Source organism: Vidua chalybeata, chromosome 8, assembly GCF_026979565.1.
Source record: "Vidua chalybeata isolate OUT-0048 chromosome 8, bVidCha1 merged haplotype, whole genome shotgun sequence".
Classification (NCBI taxonomy): domain Eukaryota; kingdom Metazoa; phylum Chordata; class Aves; order Passeriformes; family Viduidae; genus Vidua; species Vidua chalybeata.
Window position 1 is genome coordinate 24,246,926 of NC_071537.1, and position 15,198 is coordinate 24,262,123.

The 15,198-nt window shown below is 39.5% G+C and overlaps 1 protein-coding gene across 2 annotated transcripts in view; it reads right to left on the bottom strand.

Annotated features, from left to right (window-relative positions):
• Positions 1-354: 354 nt before the first annotated feature.
• The window catches only part of ZCCHC24 (zinc finger CCHC-type containing 24), a 105,391-nt gene continuing 90,547 nt past the window's right edge, over positions 355-15,198 (bottom strand). Inside the window, exons 3-4 of one of the 2 annotated variants that reach the window (XM_053948552.1) lie at positions 13,229-13,393; positions 355-7,030 (exon numbers count right to left, since the gene is read on the bottom strand). In XM_053948552.1, coding sequence (XP_053804527.1) covers positions 6,917-7,030; positions 13,229-13,393 — 279 coding nt within the window. In that variant the 3' untranslated portion in view covers positions 355-6,916. Of the gene's footprint in view, positions 7,031-7,686; positions 7,766-13,228; positions 13,394-15,198 lie in introns of those variants that run through there. The other variant, XM_053948553.1, reaches the window with a different exon arrangement.

Sequence of the window (15,198 nt, forward strand, 5' to 3'; positions counted from 1 at the left end):
GTTGTTTTTTCACTAAAGCAACTTTCTGGCACATAAACTTTCCTATCCAACCAAAGGCTACAAGTGTACTTTGATTATAGAAGGTTTTCTATAAAAACAGGAGCTGGCACCATTAACCCGAGGTGCCTCACTAGCAGTGAAGAGCTGTCACCCTGATGTGACCAGGCTCCTTGCAGCAGAGGGACTGCAGTGGAGAAAGTCTTCTTCCCATGGTCTGGGTCATGGCTATGGTAGGGCAGGTTTGCTCCTCAGGCACCAGACTGTGGCTGGCCAGGCCATAACCAGGAACCCACTGCAGCTGGGAGTAAATTGTCAAAAGAAGGAATGTTCAAGAAAACGAGGCCACGCTCTTGCTGTTTTTTTTGCAATACTTTAATACAGCATTAAAATGCTAGAATACTAGAGGAAAGCTGTATACTATCCAGCAAATAAGGCACATGTCGGAATGCCATTTTATGGACAATCCACAACAGAGGTTTTACAGTCTTGGTAGCAACGCAGTCACCAAATGAGCAAGCTGTCATCTTGATTGCTGAAACAGAACTGGTACCTCTGAGGCCTTTGTCCATAGGTTTTGTTTGTTTTAGCTGTACAAGTTTATTAACAGTTACAGAAAAAGAAATTACACAATTTGCCAACTGAATCTGACAAGGTCAGTGGGTACAGTTAAACAAATGTAATAATCATTACGTTAATTTTTTTAAAGCTGAAGAAATTCATAAAATAGTGTTAGTTTTAGCACTATTACACAATGCAGTGAGTGCTGTACTAAATAACCTTTTAAAGGAAACAAGAATCCAGTACAGGGCTGGGCAGACCTCCCATTTTAGCATGGTAAAATAGCAAACTAAAAACTCAATCCTTCATAATATAATCAAACTACATGAAATGTAAAGTGTAAAATGCTTCGAATACGTGCACATGCATATTCTATATTGCTATGAGTTCTAATTAAAATAAATGTAAACCCCTACAATAATCTACTTCAATCCTTTTCTCTTACATCCTTTGATTGATATTATTGCTGTAGATGATACTGCATAGCTGAGCTCACAGTCTGCAAAGAGTTGTGAAAGTCAAGTTAAACAGTGTCCCAACCAACTTTCTTCCCCTCTAGTCATGGGGAAGGAAAGAGCCACCATTTGAAACCCACCACTTGTGCTTCGGAGTTTCTGAAAGCTGAGTCTCCACGTTGCTTTCAACACCTTTGTGTCTCTCACAAGGCCATAAAGTGACATTATACTGTTATTTGCTCCTCACTTGCTACATGTCTAGTGATAGCTTTTCTAGCACTCGTTCCCCAAATACACATAAATAAACCGTATAAGCATTTTCATATAAGTCTAAGCACTTGAATAATACACTGGTTACTTAATACTGATATTTTCATCCAAGGATAACAAAAACAATATGGCTTAAAGAATTGCAAGGTTTTTTGTCAGAATTATGTACCAACTTTCATATAATATTTTATGTAGACAATATTTCCTTCTTAATGTAGTTCTGTTGCATACTTTATACAGACAAAAGCATTGTAAAAAAAAAAGTAAATTATTTCCATAAATATTTTCTTGAGGATACATCCTTAGTTCTGCAAAATACTGCAAAATACTTAAGAAAACTCTTACCTCTGTTAGTATCCTAGTTGAGAGGAAGGCCCTTCTGAAAGCTTCCCAATTGTAAAAACTTTGCCCAAAAAACAAACAATACTTTTTTAAAAAGGCCCTCAAATATATACAAAAAAGTTACTGCAAAGAGTTTCCAGATAACAATTCAGTATTATAAGAAATATTTGTAACCATTCAAAAATTTTAACATCTAAAAAGGTTTCCAAAATACACACATAGTATTAAAAAAAATTGAAAGAAACTCTATGTCAAGTATAACTCAAGATAAATACACATCTGCAAGTAAAACTGTAAAATACTTCATACAGGGGTAAACATTTATATCAATCATCTATAGCTAGTAACTGCACACGATTGTCCCTTTGAAATTCATCCTAGAAACACAATCCATCATCCCTATATCTAAGATCTCAAACAGCCCTCTGAGCACTTGAGCGATACAGCAAACTCAATGGACAGCACTGGTTTTGCAGATAAGGAAGAGATACGGATGGAAGCCCAGTTGGGAGTGGAGTGATATCTGAAAGAATGACTTTTCTATGGGGATAGTTCAATCACGTTTTAAAATATGTTGGCAGAGGCAAGTGGAAAATATATGTCTATCGACTTAACTTGAAAAACACGTGTTGATGATTTATTGCTTACTGTTCAGTGGACATCTCTTAGGATCCAGAATAGGACAAAAAAAATCTTCTATGTGACTGCAGGACAAAGACCACTAATCTATGAAGTCTGACATTTCCAAAAGCTCTAAACTTTTGATGTTTTAAGTAGGTTTCAGTTTTTTTTAAAAAAATGCTAGAGTGTCACAGGTATGCAATTAATGTATAATCTAAATTTCATGTTATACAAAAAGGTAAAATGTAGATAATACTTCTAGGTATAAGGCTTCTCTCAGACATATGTAACTTCACATTTTTTGTTTAAAAACTAAGTCCCATATAATGGGGAACTTCAAAATACACCTATTTTCAGAAATAATATATACTCTTGTGTATTTATCTGAAATTAAATAGCAACTTTGAGACAAAAATGCCTCAAATTTTGCTTGTGTGGCATCATTTTACATCTGTGGTAGCAGCAGTAGGAACTGGCTAAAATGGGGCCATCCTTTAAACTACTAGGATATTTCTTCATCGCCTTTAAATGAAGTATTTGTAATAACTTCATTGTAGCCTCATAAGGTTAAAGCAGCTAAAAACCTATAACACACATTTCAAATTACTCAAACATTTTTCCAGAGGCATGCCAATGCCAAATTCGATATGAAATGTTATGACCAACTCACAAAACAAACTGTGGGGTGTTTATTTGTTTGATTGGTTTTTGTTGCTTTTAAAGAAATAAATGGAAGTTTAAAAAAAATCTGAAAAGGTGAAAATTAAAAAAATAGAATAGGACAGGATATATTGATGGGCTGTCAACAGCAAGCAACCAAGGTTGAAAATCCAGTTTGCCAAATAAATGCACAGAGCCAAACTGCTCTCAGGTACACCCCTAAAGAATACTCAGTTTAGGGAGGCCTGTATTGATTTAAAACTCTTTTTATTAATGCTTGCTTCACTCCTGCCAATACTGTCTACTAATGCCTTCAATGATTGCTAGCTGATGCTCTCAATCCAGAGCTAGTTAGAGAACATCAGAAAGCAGTCACTAAAATTTAAAAGATAAATCAGTTCCTCATTTTTCCAGTCAAAAATCTGCACCTTAACCTTTTTTTTTCTGATTTGGAAAGAGCTGGTTACATCTATAGGTGAAATTACCTTTGTGTGGGGAAGCAGGGAGTAGAAGTAATTTTGTATTTTTGATCAATCGTTCTTTTTTTTTTTTTTTTTTTTTTTTTTTTTGCTTTGAAATAAAAATTCAGAAATGTCCCTTCTGTGCCACAAACTAAAAGCCAATGGTCATAAAGCTGTTCTACACAATTACTTATGTGGATGTGTTTTCCCAGCAACTCCAACTGCACAGACTCGAGTGTGGAGTGAATGCCTCGGGCCCAAGGCTCCAATCCCAGCAGCCAAGTCACGCAGGGAGGGTCAGAGGGACCCCTCGGCCGAGCTCGCTGCTCCTGCCTTGCCCGCAGGGACAGAGGGACCCCTCGGCCGAGCTCGCTGCTCCTGCCTTGCCCGCAGGGACAGAGGGACCCCTCGGCCGAGCTCGCTGCTCCTGCCTTGCCCGCAGGGACAGAGGGACCCCTCGGCCGAGCTCGCTGCTCCTGCCTTGCCAGGCCCAGCTTTAGGGAGGCGGCTCCAGCCTGTGCAGGGAGGAGGTGCCGGTGCCACCCGCACCGCCGGAGCTGCGCCCCTGCTTTAGGCAGAACAAACCACGGCAGTGTCGCTCCTTGCTTTTCCACGCGTTGTGTTCTTCATCTGCTTTCCCCCAGCGCCGGGGCAGGGGGAAATCTGCTCTCCTCTTTATTACAGATATGCTGAGACTCACTTAAATACTTTATATGTCTTCTGCCTAGGAACACATCAATAATGTAAATACTGAACTCTCATAAGTATGCTCTCAAGAGTTATTATGCTACACCTATAGACATTGTGTTAAAGTAGATCATGTGTATTTTTAGTACAATCTAAAAATCCATAAGCTAAAGGCATTGCCTCGCAGTGTTGAATCTGGATAAACAATTCTTAATAGGGCACTGTCATGAAAATATCAATGCTTATAATGGCATCTTTTAGTCATCTTTTTGTCAGAACCTGCTGGTGTGTGATATAGTTATACAGCTATGTAAAGAGTTGTGCTATTTTACTGGTATTAGTGGTTTTCATAACAGGGAGATTATTTCAATACTGAACAAAATGTTTGATAGCAATATCTTGGTTTCAGGGAGAAAATAAAATAACGTTTTTCCTTTATCTTTATCTAAGGGTTTTTTTCTACATGTTCTTTAGCTAGATGTGAACCATCTAGGTGATTTTTTTTTTTTTTTTTTTTTTTTTTTTTTTTTTTTTTTTTTTGTTCCTGTACTATTAAGTGCTCAAGAGGAAAAAACAGATCTGGTTTAAAATGCTGCTCTTTCAAAATTACTCATGCTTGAAACAAACTATTGAGATTAATCCTAGAGGTCAAGCTTAGAAAATCCACCCCTAGATTTGCTTGTGTATTTTCTTATTTGTATAGACAGATTAGTATCTTTGTTGAGAGAATTTGTCTCTAAGTTAATTTGTGAATCTGTGCAAAAGAATGTGTTTGCATTTGAAAATGCTAAAACTGCATATCTTCACTGAGGCAACCAAACTGTTTATTAGTGTTACTTTCAATAATATTATTTTCAGCTATTTTAGTTTGAGTTGCTAACAGGGCAAAAGTAGTTTCCAAGTGATTAATTTAGTTAATTCTATTTTAGCATTACATAGCACTTTTCATCCAGTGATGCCAAAACACTTAAGAGATATTAAGTAAACCTCACAACTCTCCTGTGAGGTAGGTATACTAAAGTATTATTACCCCCTTTTTGCAGTTGGGGAAACTGAGGTCCAGAAGGATCTTGTGACTTGCCCAAAATCAGGGAGCTATGGGAGAGCTGTGGTCAGAAGCCAGGAGTCAGGATGCTTATCCATTGCTGTGACCAGCAGGCTGGGTCACTCGGGCTGCCATAAATAATGGAGTTTGCAAGATCTGTACATGCCACTCACACCAAACAAGCAGACACAATTTTGCCCTGCTTATAGCAAAGCAGGGAAATGGCAAGAGTTTGACCCTGCAGCAAATTTATCAGGAGCTTCACGTTCCCTAGGTGAATGCTCATGATAAGTTTCCTACTTTATAAAAGCTTGTCTTGACATACTGGCAACATCCTGCTATCACTTGGCATAAATCCCCCACTGTCTTTGCATTACAGAATTAGTCCTCAGAACACATTTAGTTCACATCAAGTTATTTAGGATTTAAAGTGTTTTCTCTAAGTATCATTCACACAAATCAATCTCCCTAAAGGAAACTTCATAAAAATGTAAATTGCTGATGTAAACCCCACCAATCTCAAACATTATGCCTCTAATTTTTTTAGTGAACGCTACAAATGAATTGCTTGTTGTGTCCTTTTGCCAATGTACTCTCACATAGACATACAAACAGGATACTGTCTCGAGGTACTTTCAGTTTATATTTGCCAATCCCTGATGAGATGTTCTTTGCAGCAGGCTGTCCCTGTGCAAAGTTTTACCTGAAACGGGACAATGAAATATAATTCCTAAATTTCTCCCCAGGTATGTAGGTCTTCTTCAGGAAGACATAAAGAAAGAGAGTTATATAAAGTGTTTTCCATGCCTTAAAACACCCCTATGGCTAACGTGTTTCGTATTATAACAAATTTCTATAGTAGAAAACAGGATGTAAAAATATTTCCAGAAAGTGGCTTTTAAACTACTATAAATAGTAAGTTTGGCTAATCTTTCAGTTAAGGGTATTGGGGTCAGTTTTAAGTATTCTTATCCCCTTATTCATAGTAAATTTAATGTGCTTGTGGCCTAATGAACACACCATGCACATAGAAGGGGCCATGTCAGTAGGATTAGATGACAAGAGAAGGATCTGGTAGTTGCATATGCAAGCCAATTTTTTCTCTTCCAAAAACCTCTTGGAATCTTATAGCATTCCCTTCCTACCCAACCCACACCCCTCAAACAATTATTCACTTTTTTTTCCATGTCCTGCAAAAATTATTTTGCCTAAGCCCTGCCCAAGAGATGGTAACAAATAGAAAAAAGTCCAAGAAATCAGCAGCACAAAACTCTTAAGACTTTCTAAAACTGGGAAAGCAGTAATTCCTCTTTTATGCTGTGGCTTGTTTCATCTTCCTTTGTCTTGTCATATAATAAGAACAGCGTTCGTGTTGTGGGTGAGTGCTTACAATTAGTGGCCCCACAGTTACTGAACCTCTGCAAAAGCCATGCATGTAACAAATATTCCTTGTGAATATTATTCCTTGCCTTTTGAAAAGTACTTCATTTCACCTGGCTGTGATATAGGGTCTGTGTAAACAATCAGCAGAACCTGTAACTGTAGTTCTGTTGTGAACATCATCAGTAACACTTTATGTGTGTACATATATAAATTTACATATATATGTATACAAATCATAGTCCTGTAAATACCTATTGCATGCATGCACATGCACAGGAGAAATGTTACATTCTATTAATGGTAAGGCATATTATTAGATAGGCAATACTGGCAATTATTCTAGCTTTTATCTTGATCTGTTGTGCTGCTGTTGATCGCATGCTGCCAGAGAATCTCTCAGGACGATGGGGATGGGAAGAGGCCACTTTGAAGGTTTATTGCACACGGCGGCAGTAGTAGCCCAAAACTTTGCACTTCTCACACAGATGCTGAGGATGTTCTTTGCTCTGGTCTGACACATCCAGGCCATCCGGCTTTTCCAGGGGTCTCTGCAGTGGTGGGAAGGAAATCAGATCCAAGGTTTTGTCCTTGTTGCTCTTTATTAAGCATGTGAAGTCTACTTTTATGCCCAACTGAGCTTTCTATTGGTAATTAAAAAGGTACTATGTTTCTTTCCTGAGGTATGGAGTGATTTTTTCAGCCCTTCAGCTCTACATTGGTTCAGAGTGGCCTCACAACTTAATGTCATTCTTTATAAAGGCAGAGTTAACTTTGTTGCAGTCAAATTACCAAAATACTGAATTGAGGACTTCATTTCTAAAAGCAGTGACAACAATATAGTTCATTTGCTTAGCTCCAGTAACTGAGATGTCCCAAAGGCATTAACACCTAAAGCATGGGAATCCCATTACCCAGCAATGCAGAGCAGGGATTATCAATGTTAGGACGAGCTGCTACATGAAGAAAACGGTCTTAACTATGCACAGATACTGCATAGCTAAATGGTGCTTTCCCAATAGGTAGTCCCATGTTTTTGAGGCTGAAAGTTTTGAAACAGAACAGCTGCAAAGCTTTTAATAAAATAAAAAAAATTCCAAACTTATACAAAACCAAAACAAGATCCAACCTCATGACACAATCCTTTGCACTGAATCTCAGTAATAAATTATGTATTTTTAATAATATTCACAAAATCACAGTGTTGGAGGAAATTAAGCTGATTCATTGTTAGTAGGTATTTGTGCTTTCACTTTCCATGGCATGTAAAAGGCTTCACAATCATTCTGAAAATAAAATATCCATGTTAAATATTGTGACAAAGTTAAAGGTTTGGGAAGTCTAATAGGTAGGGAAGTGATAGAGATATGAGGTAGAACTTAATAAAGTGGACTATTTGCTTGGAAAACACTCCCAAGTTACCTAATCCATAATTGATCTGAAATGTTTTCATGAAATGTGTCTGAAAGGCTGTTTCATTGCACAGTGCCATGAAGGCAGCAGTTCTTCCATGGGACTGTGGTAGACACAGCATGTGGTGTGAAATCTGAAAACTAGCCATAAGCTTCTCACTGTTTTTACAGGGATATTAGACCCTTGCTTATATCTTCAAAATTCTTGGAGCAGTGGGTGGGTAAATAAAAATTACACTATCTTGGCCATTTATCTCTTAACACTTTTCTTAATCTTAAAGACTTTTTCTTTATCTGTAAGGTCTTAAAGTACACCTTATCATCTAAGATTTCATTTATGAGTTCTTTGTCAAGCCACCTACCTGAAATTCTGTGGACAGGAGCAGAGATATTTAAAGCTTTTTTTCTGGCTATGTAATATTGCAATATTGCAATTTTCATAAATCAGGGAAGAGTTTCTCTCTCTGAATAGCTAAAATGACACAAAATATATTCTATCATCTTGAACGAGGGATGTCTGTAAATTCTTGCTTGATTGTACTGGATTATAAGTGCAACACTCTCATTATGTTGCACAGCTAGTCAAAACAATATATAGGAGTGACTCAGTAGTGATTATCAATGGCTTCTTTCTGATTTGGTGTTTTGAACCATGATAATGTCCTGCACCACACAGGTCTTTGAGTCTTCCTTCATTTACATTTCAACTGCAAAGTGGATTTCCTGTGTTAGATGAGGAAGGTAGATAGAGTCTTCAAATGCCCTGCAACCCTACTGAGCAGTTTAAAATCAGAACCACCAATTCTGTTTCTAGGCTTGCAATCCAAGCACTGGTCCAGATACTGCTTATTCCACAAGACAGGCAAGTTGCGTAAGTGTGTTTGGTCAGAAAAACTGCCTTTCTACCTCATCTACCACTTATTCCACCAACATTTGCCCACAAATATTCCTCAAGACTTTTCATTACATAAATATACAAAGATGAAGCGCAGGTTCTGGAGTCCCAGGGGTTAATTTACACTCTTCAATAGCGAATAGAGAGTTTTGAAATGCTACACTTGAAACAGGCTATTTGACTCAGCTCTGATTGCTTCTACATGCTAGCTGTGCTCTGATTAAAGTGAAAAATACAGCAGTTATCATGTTTATTGATATAAGCCAGATTTTTTTTTTTAATATGCAAGGCCTTGGGAATCATTTTTCCTGGAAATAGTGCAAAGGACATTGGGAATGCCTTGAAGTGCCAAGAGTTTTTGGATGGTTTTCAGAAACAATAGCTCTCCGTAGTTTGCTTTCCCCCTGTGTTGATTGAGCTCAGCTTTTTGGCCTGCAAAGCATTTTGATTTCAGAACTGTTATTGTTACCAGTATGTTACAACACAGGCTGGGGAGAGAGGGGTTACAAATGCAGGAAAGCAGGTTACCAAGGGCCAGCTGGAAGGAATGAAGCTGTGCAGAGCCCAGACTGCATTGCTGGTGAGGTGGTGGAGGGCTGAGGCTTTGAAATTGGTAGTGTACTTGTGTGGTTTGTGTCTCAAAACCATTTCAACCCAACTTTTGCATAAAAGGAAATCCCAGCTTATCTCCATTTGCCGTTTTCTCTTCATGGCTTTCTTGTAAAGGCAAAAAAGAACCCTTTATTCACCCTGAGTAGCAAGTGTTCTTGTCCTGCTGCTGTCTGTTACTAATTGAGAAGAACCTAATAGTAGTAACTCTTGAACCATTCTTACACCATGCTAAAAGTGTAGGATGTTAGTCACAGAGCTGTGTGTCCATCAGGGCTGGGCAGCTCTGGTGTGGTGGGAGCAGAGGGGCACAGGAGGGGTGCAGCAGGGCCTGGCTGTTGCACACTGTCAGCTCTGGAGACTGCCTGAATTCTGCAGGAGACACCAGTAACTGAGGAGGCTGCAAGAGCTCTGCACTGCTGCTGAGGACTCAGCCATGCACTGGGACAGGGTGTGGAGAAGGGGACAGGCTATTTGGCTGAAAAGTTAACTCTTTTCCTCAAAAAGCAGTGAAATGGGGTTTGTAGAACAACAGTAAATCCTGCTATGTTCCTCAGGAGAAAGGTATCCTTTTTTCCAATAAATTGACAGTTTAACTGGAAAAGTTAAATCTTGTTGGCTGGTTTTTTTTTTTTTTTTTTTTTAATGCAAGCATCCACAGTTGTGTTCTTCCGGACTTCACTTTTGTGCACCTTTGTTTAATTTTCTCCTGGTAGTTGTGGGGTGGAAATAATCTTGTGCAGCTCCACCAGGAAAGCATTTGGTGGTGGTGAATAAAGATATTGCCGCAGGGGAATGAAGCTGTCAGAAATCCAAATTTATATATCAATTCCTGACCTGTGAATTAACTTTTGATTGAGAGTTACTGCTGTCCCCATCTAGATATAGTTCATGACCTCTGCATTCCCCAACAGTCAGCTGAAACCCCAAACCCCTCAAACAAAAATCTCACCCTTATAAAGTGTTAGGTGTTAAAGAAAGCATCACTAGGACATCTTGAGGGAAATTGTTTCCACTAAGGTGTAGAATGGAATAATGTGCCTGCTTCTGTTTGTATTTTCTGCTGTGGAATGGAACAATTTAATTGCATCACTAACGGATAGAGGATCATAGCAGAACTCAAATGACAGAAAACACTTAAAAATAATTTTCTGGACTCATTTACATCAAGTCTTAATGCAGCAAATGAGATGAATAAATGTCAGATTAAGAATGTGACTAGAAAGATTCTGCAGCTATTGCTGGCAGGATAATTGTTAGGTTAACAGTCTTAAGGAGCCATGCTTCCCTCAAGAAACACATGCTATAATGAATTTGTAAATTTTTAGTCCAATAAAAAAAAATTGGGCACTGGGGAAGAAAAGATTAAATGCAATGTCCATTCTTGAGCAGCAGACCCTCTGCTTTTCTATCTGCCTGGGGAAAGAGGGACATTACCAAGGCCCTGGGCTGTCGCCATGAATCCAAGAGACAGTGATAAGAAGGCAGCAGATCAGAGGCAGGATGCTTAGAGAGAGCAAGCAGCCTCTGTCAGCAGCATGCCTCTGGGACAGGCCAGCTAGGAATGACTGATAACAGCATGAGGTAAATGGTGAAAATCTCTTTTTTAAGAGTTAAGAAAAGCAGCAGTCTGAGGGGAACTGTATTCCCATAGCTGGAGTACACAAGTGTGGGCATGCTGGGGTGAGTTTATTAAATCTAAAGAGTCAAAAGATCATACTTGTAGGCTTGAAACTGTTGAAAAGTTTATTGGGCTTGAGTGATCATACCCACCCCTCCCCATACTGAGGGAAGTGAGGTGGCTGTGGTTGCACTCAGATATGGGAATTATGATGAGACCACTGAATTGCCCATGGAAGTAATAATTTGAGTATCATGAGGTATGTATTTACATACCAAATTATTTCCAGTCCGACAGTAAATTCCTGACAGCTGGAAGAAAATAGTGTCCAAGAGGACAAGTCAGTCACCAGATGGCTGGTTCTGCACCAGTGCAACAGCTGTCATCACAAACAGCACCGGCCTTAGCCACAAAGTCGGAGAAGAAGCCTTGATAAGAGGCCAGCCAGGAAATAACTATGGGCGCAGATGTTGCAGCTATAGTAGGCAGGGGAAGAAAATGAGAATTCAGAGCTTGGCATCTGGGTTGTTACACTGCCAAGAATGCTGGTGAATGACTATAAGGACTGGCTCAATTGCTGAAGCAGAGTAAGGAGCATAAACAACCACAAAATCCAAATTCCTTGGAAGAATAGGAAAGGTTTAAGTCTTGTCTGAGATTCCTGTTTATGTTTAGAGTAGCTAAAGTAACCACCTGGGAAACACCTTTTGAAATTGCCATAGAGCAGATGTGTCTGGTGGTTCTTTAGCATTCAGTAAGGCTTGAGCTCAATGGGCCTATGCTTTTTGCCCCATGTTCCGTGCATTCCTGTAAGCACTCCCATGGGAAGGTTGTCACTTGAGGGAGTGGTGAAAATGCAGAAGGAGGAACACAATGGAACAATTTAGCAAAGCTTGCTTGCAGAGCAGTTTTGCAGCTCAGGTGTGACAACCACCTGATTCCCTACTCAGTGGATGAGCTGGGGAATGAATGGCAGCAGCCCTCCTGTCAGGCCCTTGTGTTACTTCTTGTAATGCTCCACCATCTCTTTTAAATACAGAGATTTAGAGCTGTATTTATAGAGCACTCTAAAGTATATACACAGCTGTAAAAGTGCTGAGAAGACTTTTCCTGCCCCAGAGAGATTAAAAGCTCATTCTCACAGCTAGGCCATGTGGACTAAGAGCATAGGGCTGAATTGAGACATTCCTTGTGGAGAACTGGCCTGGGATAGTTTCCTGGAGTGAAATGAGCCTCCAGGAACAATGAGCAGGTGGCAGGAAAGTGTGGCTGCTCTCCTCTCCAGGGACTCACTAACGAAAGGTATGCACAGGAAATCAAGATTTGAGCATAGCTGCATAAGCCATTCACAGAGCCAACATATGTGCATGAATGGCTACCCCAGAGCTATCCAGAGTGGAGATTATTATCTTCACTACTCTGATATTATTGCCTGAGCTATTTACATGGGAGTAATTCAGCACCAAACCATTCTTTGTGAGACATGGACGAACCTTAGAGTACTGGGAAGTCCATGGATTTGGGAAAGTGGCTGGGGAAAATGAAATAGAGCTGTGGAGATGAGGATGGGAAAAAAGGGCAAGCCTGGAAATTGAGAAGAAATGCCTAATTCACTGCAATGAATATTGAGCAATCCTGAAATAAGGTTTTCAAATTTTTGTCCTAAATTGGACACAAGCATCTTACTCTTCTACAGTGACACAGCAAGGCTTGGTGGCCCATGTGGCTGGATTTCAGCTATTTAATAGTCTCTGCAAGGTTTGATCTGTTTGGTGACAAACTGGGAGAATGCAGAGATTCACTAGGCCATAAAGAGGCTAGGGAAGTATCTTCAGAGGTGATTGTTTTGTCTTGTCTATAAAAACACCTTTCTGGCAGTGTCTGCCACTGCCTAGGACCAGGTGTGGAACAGGGGCACTTGATTTGATCTGGTGTGAGTTTTCATGATGAAAATACTATGGTGAATGGAAACTCGCTATCATACGTCCTCACCAGGGAACTGTGGTCCCTGACTGTTTTAGATATGGGCTGATATATTTTGCAACTCTGACACTTGTTCAGATTTCCAAAACTGAGACAACTCATCTGGGAAACATTCTCTGTGGGGTGTTGTAGTCCATGTCAAGTTCTTTCTAAGTCTTACCCACGCTTTACGAAGTCAACAGCATTCCTAGTTCCAAGCCTGTTGCCATCGGGTCTGCACTTCTCTTACCTGTTTGTGAGGATAAACATTAATGTGGCACTTGATACATTCTTGTCCCATGTTAGCCCAGGAGTTTCCACTCATCCATTTTCTCTTGCACTTGGGGCACTTATATTCACCAAAGCAGCGTTTCTTGCCCTGGTATGGTGTCAGGCCTTCTCCTTTTGGACGAGCCTACAAAACAAAGGGAAGTAGCAATGAATGACTGAAAATGGGTGGGTGTGTGTAGTAGAAAAATAAAGATTTTTTTTTAATTAGGAAACTTTGGGAAGAAGATATTGGAGGCAAGCATGAAGGACATATCCCGTTAATGAAGAGTTCATATGTTGAAGCTAGAGTTCAACAGTTCTGAGAGTGGTTTCTGTAAGAAGTATTCAAAAGTTCAAGAAAACATAATACTTGTTAGTGACACTGAGTATTTAGAAATATACATTTTCACTTTTTGAATAAATATTTTTAATATTAGTTTCATTATGATAAAATAATCTCTATTGAATATATGTCACTAGCAATATATATAGTATCAGGAGGAGTAGCTCATTAGTAATAAAAGACTACTTTTTAACTAGAAATTCCAGTTTAGAAATCTAGTCTATTTTCCACTAAAATCCTGTAGTTAAGATGATTTTTAATAGTTCTGCTTTTCACAGCCTATATATGATCATATGGGTGTGCACAAACTGGGATTGAGTATGAAGGAAAGTCATTCTGACTAGTGGAAATAATAACTTTTATTAACTTTATCTGGTTTCTGGCTCTTGGTAAATGGTTTCACTATTTCTGCCTTTTGAAGGAAACAGGAGAGGATTCTCAAATGCTGCGTTCTGATGTCTGAATGTTAAATGTCCCTCAAAGAAAGCCTTTTTATCTAGGAAAGCCAGTAGAGTTGACAATGACTGTATGCAAATACCAGGTTTATTTTTTGTACATACATTCACTTGCTAAAACTGTGTGTTGTACTTAACAAAATATGGTGAGGTATGTGAAGATGAGGGTGCGTGAGGGTGTTGTATCCAGCTGTGCTAGGACAGCTGTAAAGATGAAGCTATTTTCCCAGAGTCCCTAGCAGGTGTTGAAGCACTGTCCATGTCACTGTGTTTAGTTTGTTGCTGCCCAGAGAGAGATACTTTGCCTGTATAGTGGCAGTGTACTATGATCACCTATCAAAGGGTTCTTTGTCAGTTACTTACATGTCAGGCCTAAGCAGCTTTTCTTTTTTAAGGCTTCCAGATAAAGTTTACAAAAGTGAAATGAGCCATCATGCTGGGAAGGCATTTGTTTTTGTTTTGGGAGCTTGTGCGATTTCTCAGTGTGTAGGTCCAAATTGCTTTCCATGTGAAAACAAGGGTTGCAAAAGCAGGTGGTTGGCAGAAGACCTGAGCTTGGCAGGAGCTCTGAGACTCGGGCTCCAGTGGCTGATGGAGATGGTGAACACTATGTTACCTCCTGGGTCGCATGTGGGAGCAAGAAGGGAAAGGAACATTGAGTGCGCTCTCCCCCGCATGCTGTGGGTGGAAGAGCAGGGGACACCAAACCTACTCCAGCCCTTTTTTTTCTTTCTGTAGTGTCAGTAAACAACATTCTCTGGTTTTTTTATGCTTATTCCTCAGCATAGCAATATTCTTTAGAAGATTGGATCAGTAGCAACCTCCATTACAAACAGGCAAACATCTATAGTAATTTGCTTCTAACAAGCCACTGTAAATATTCTGGCTGATAACAAAGATAAAGCTGACCAGGACACACATATTTACAGTAGTATAGCACAGAAGAAGAAAACCCAGTGCATTGGTATAGTGAGAAACATTCAGACTTCCACAAGTGAGTGAGTGCTGGCAGGCACTCAAGAGTGTAGCTCTCCGACCCATGGTGTCCCCTGATAAAGATGAGCGATTGTAACTGAATGTAGTGCAAGAAAATGTCAATTTATGGAGACATCCTTATCCTCATTCATACTTAATTTGGTTCTGCCTCCGAGG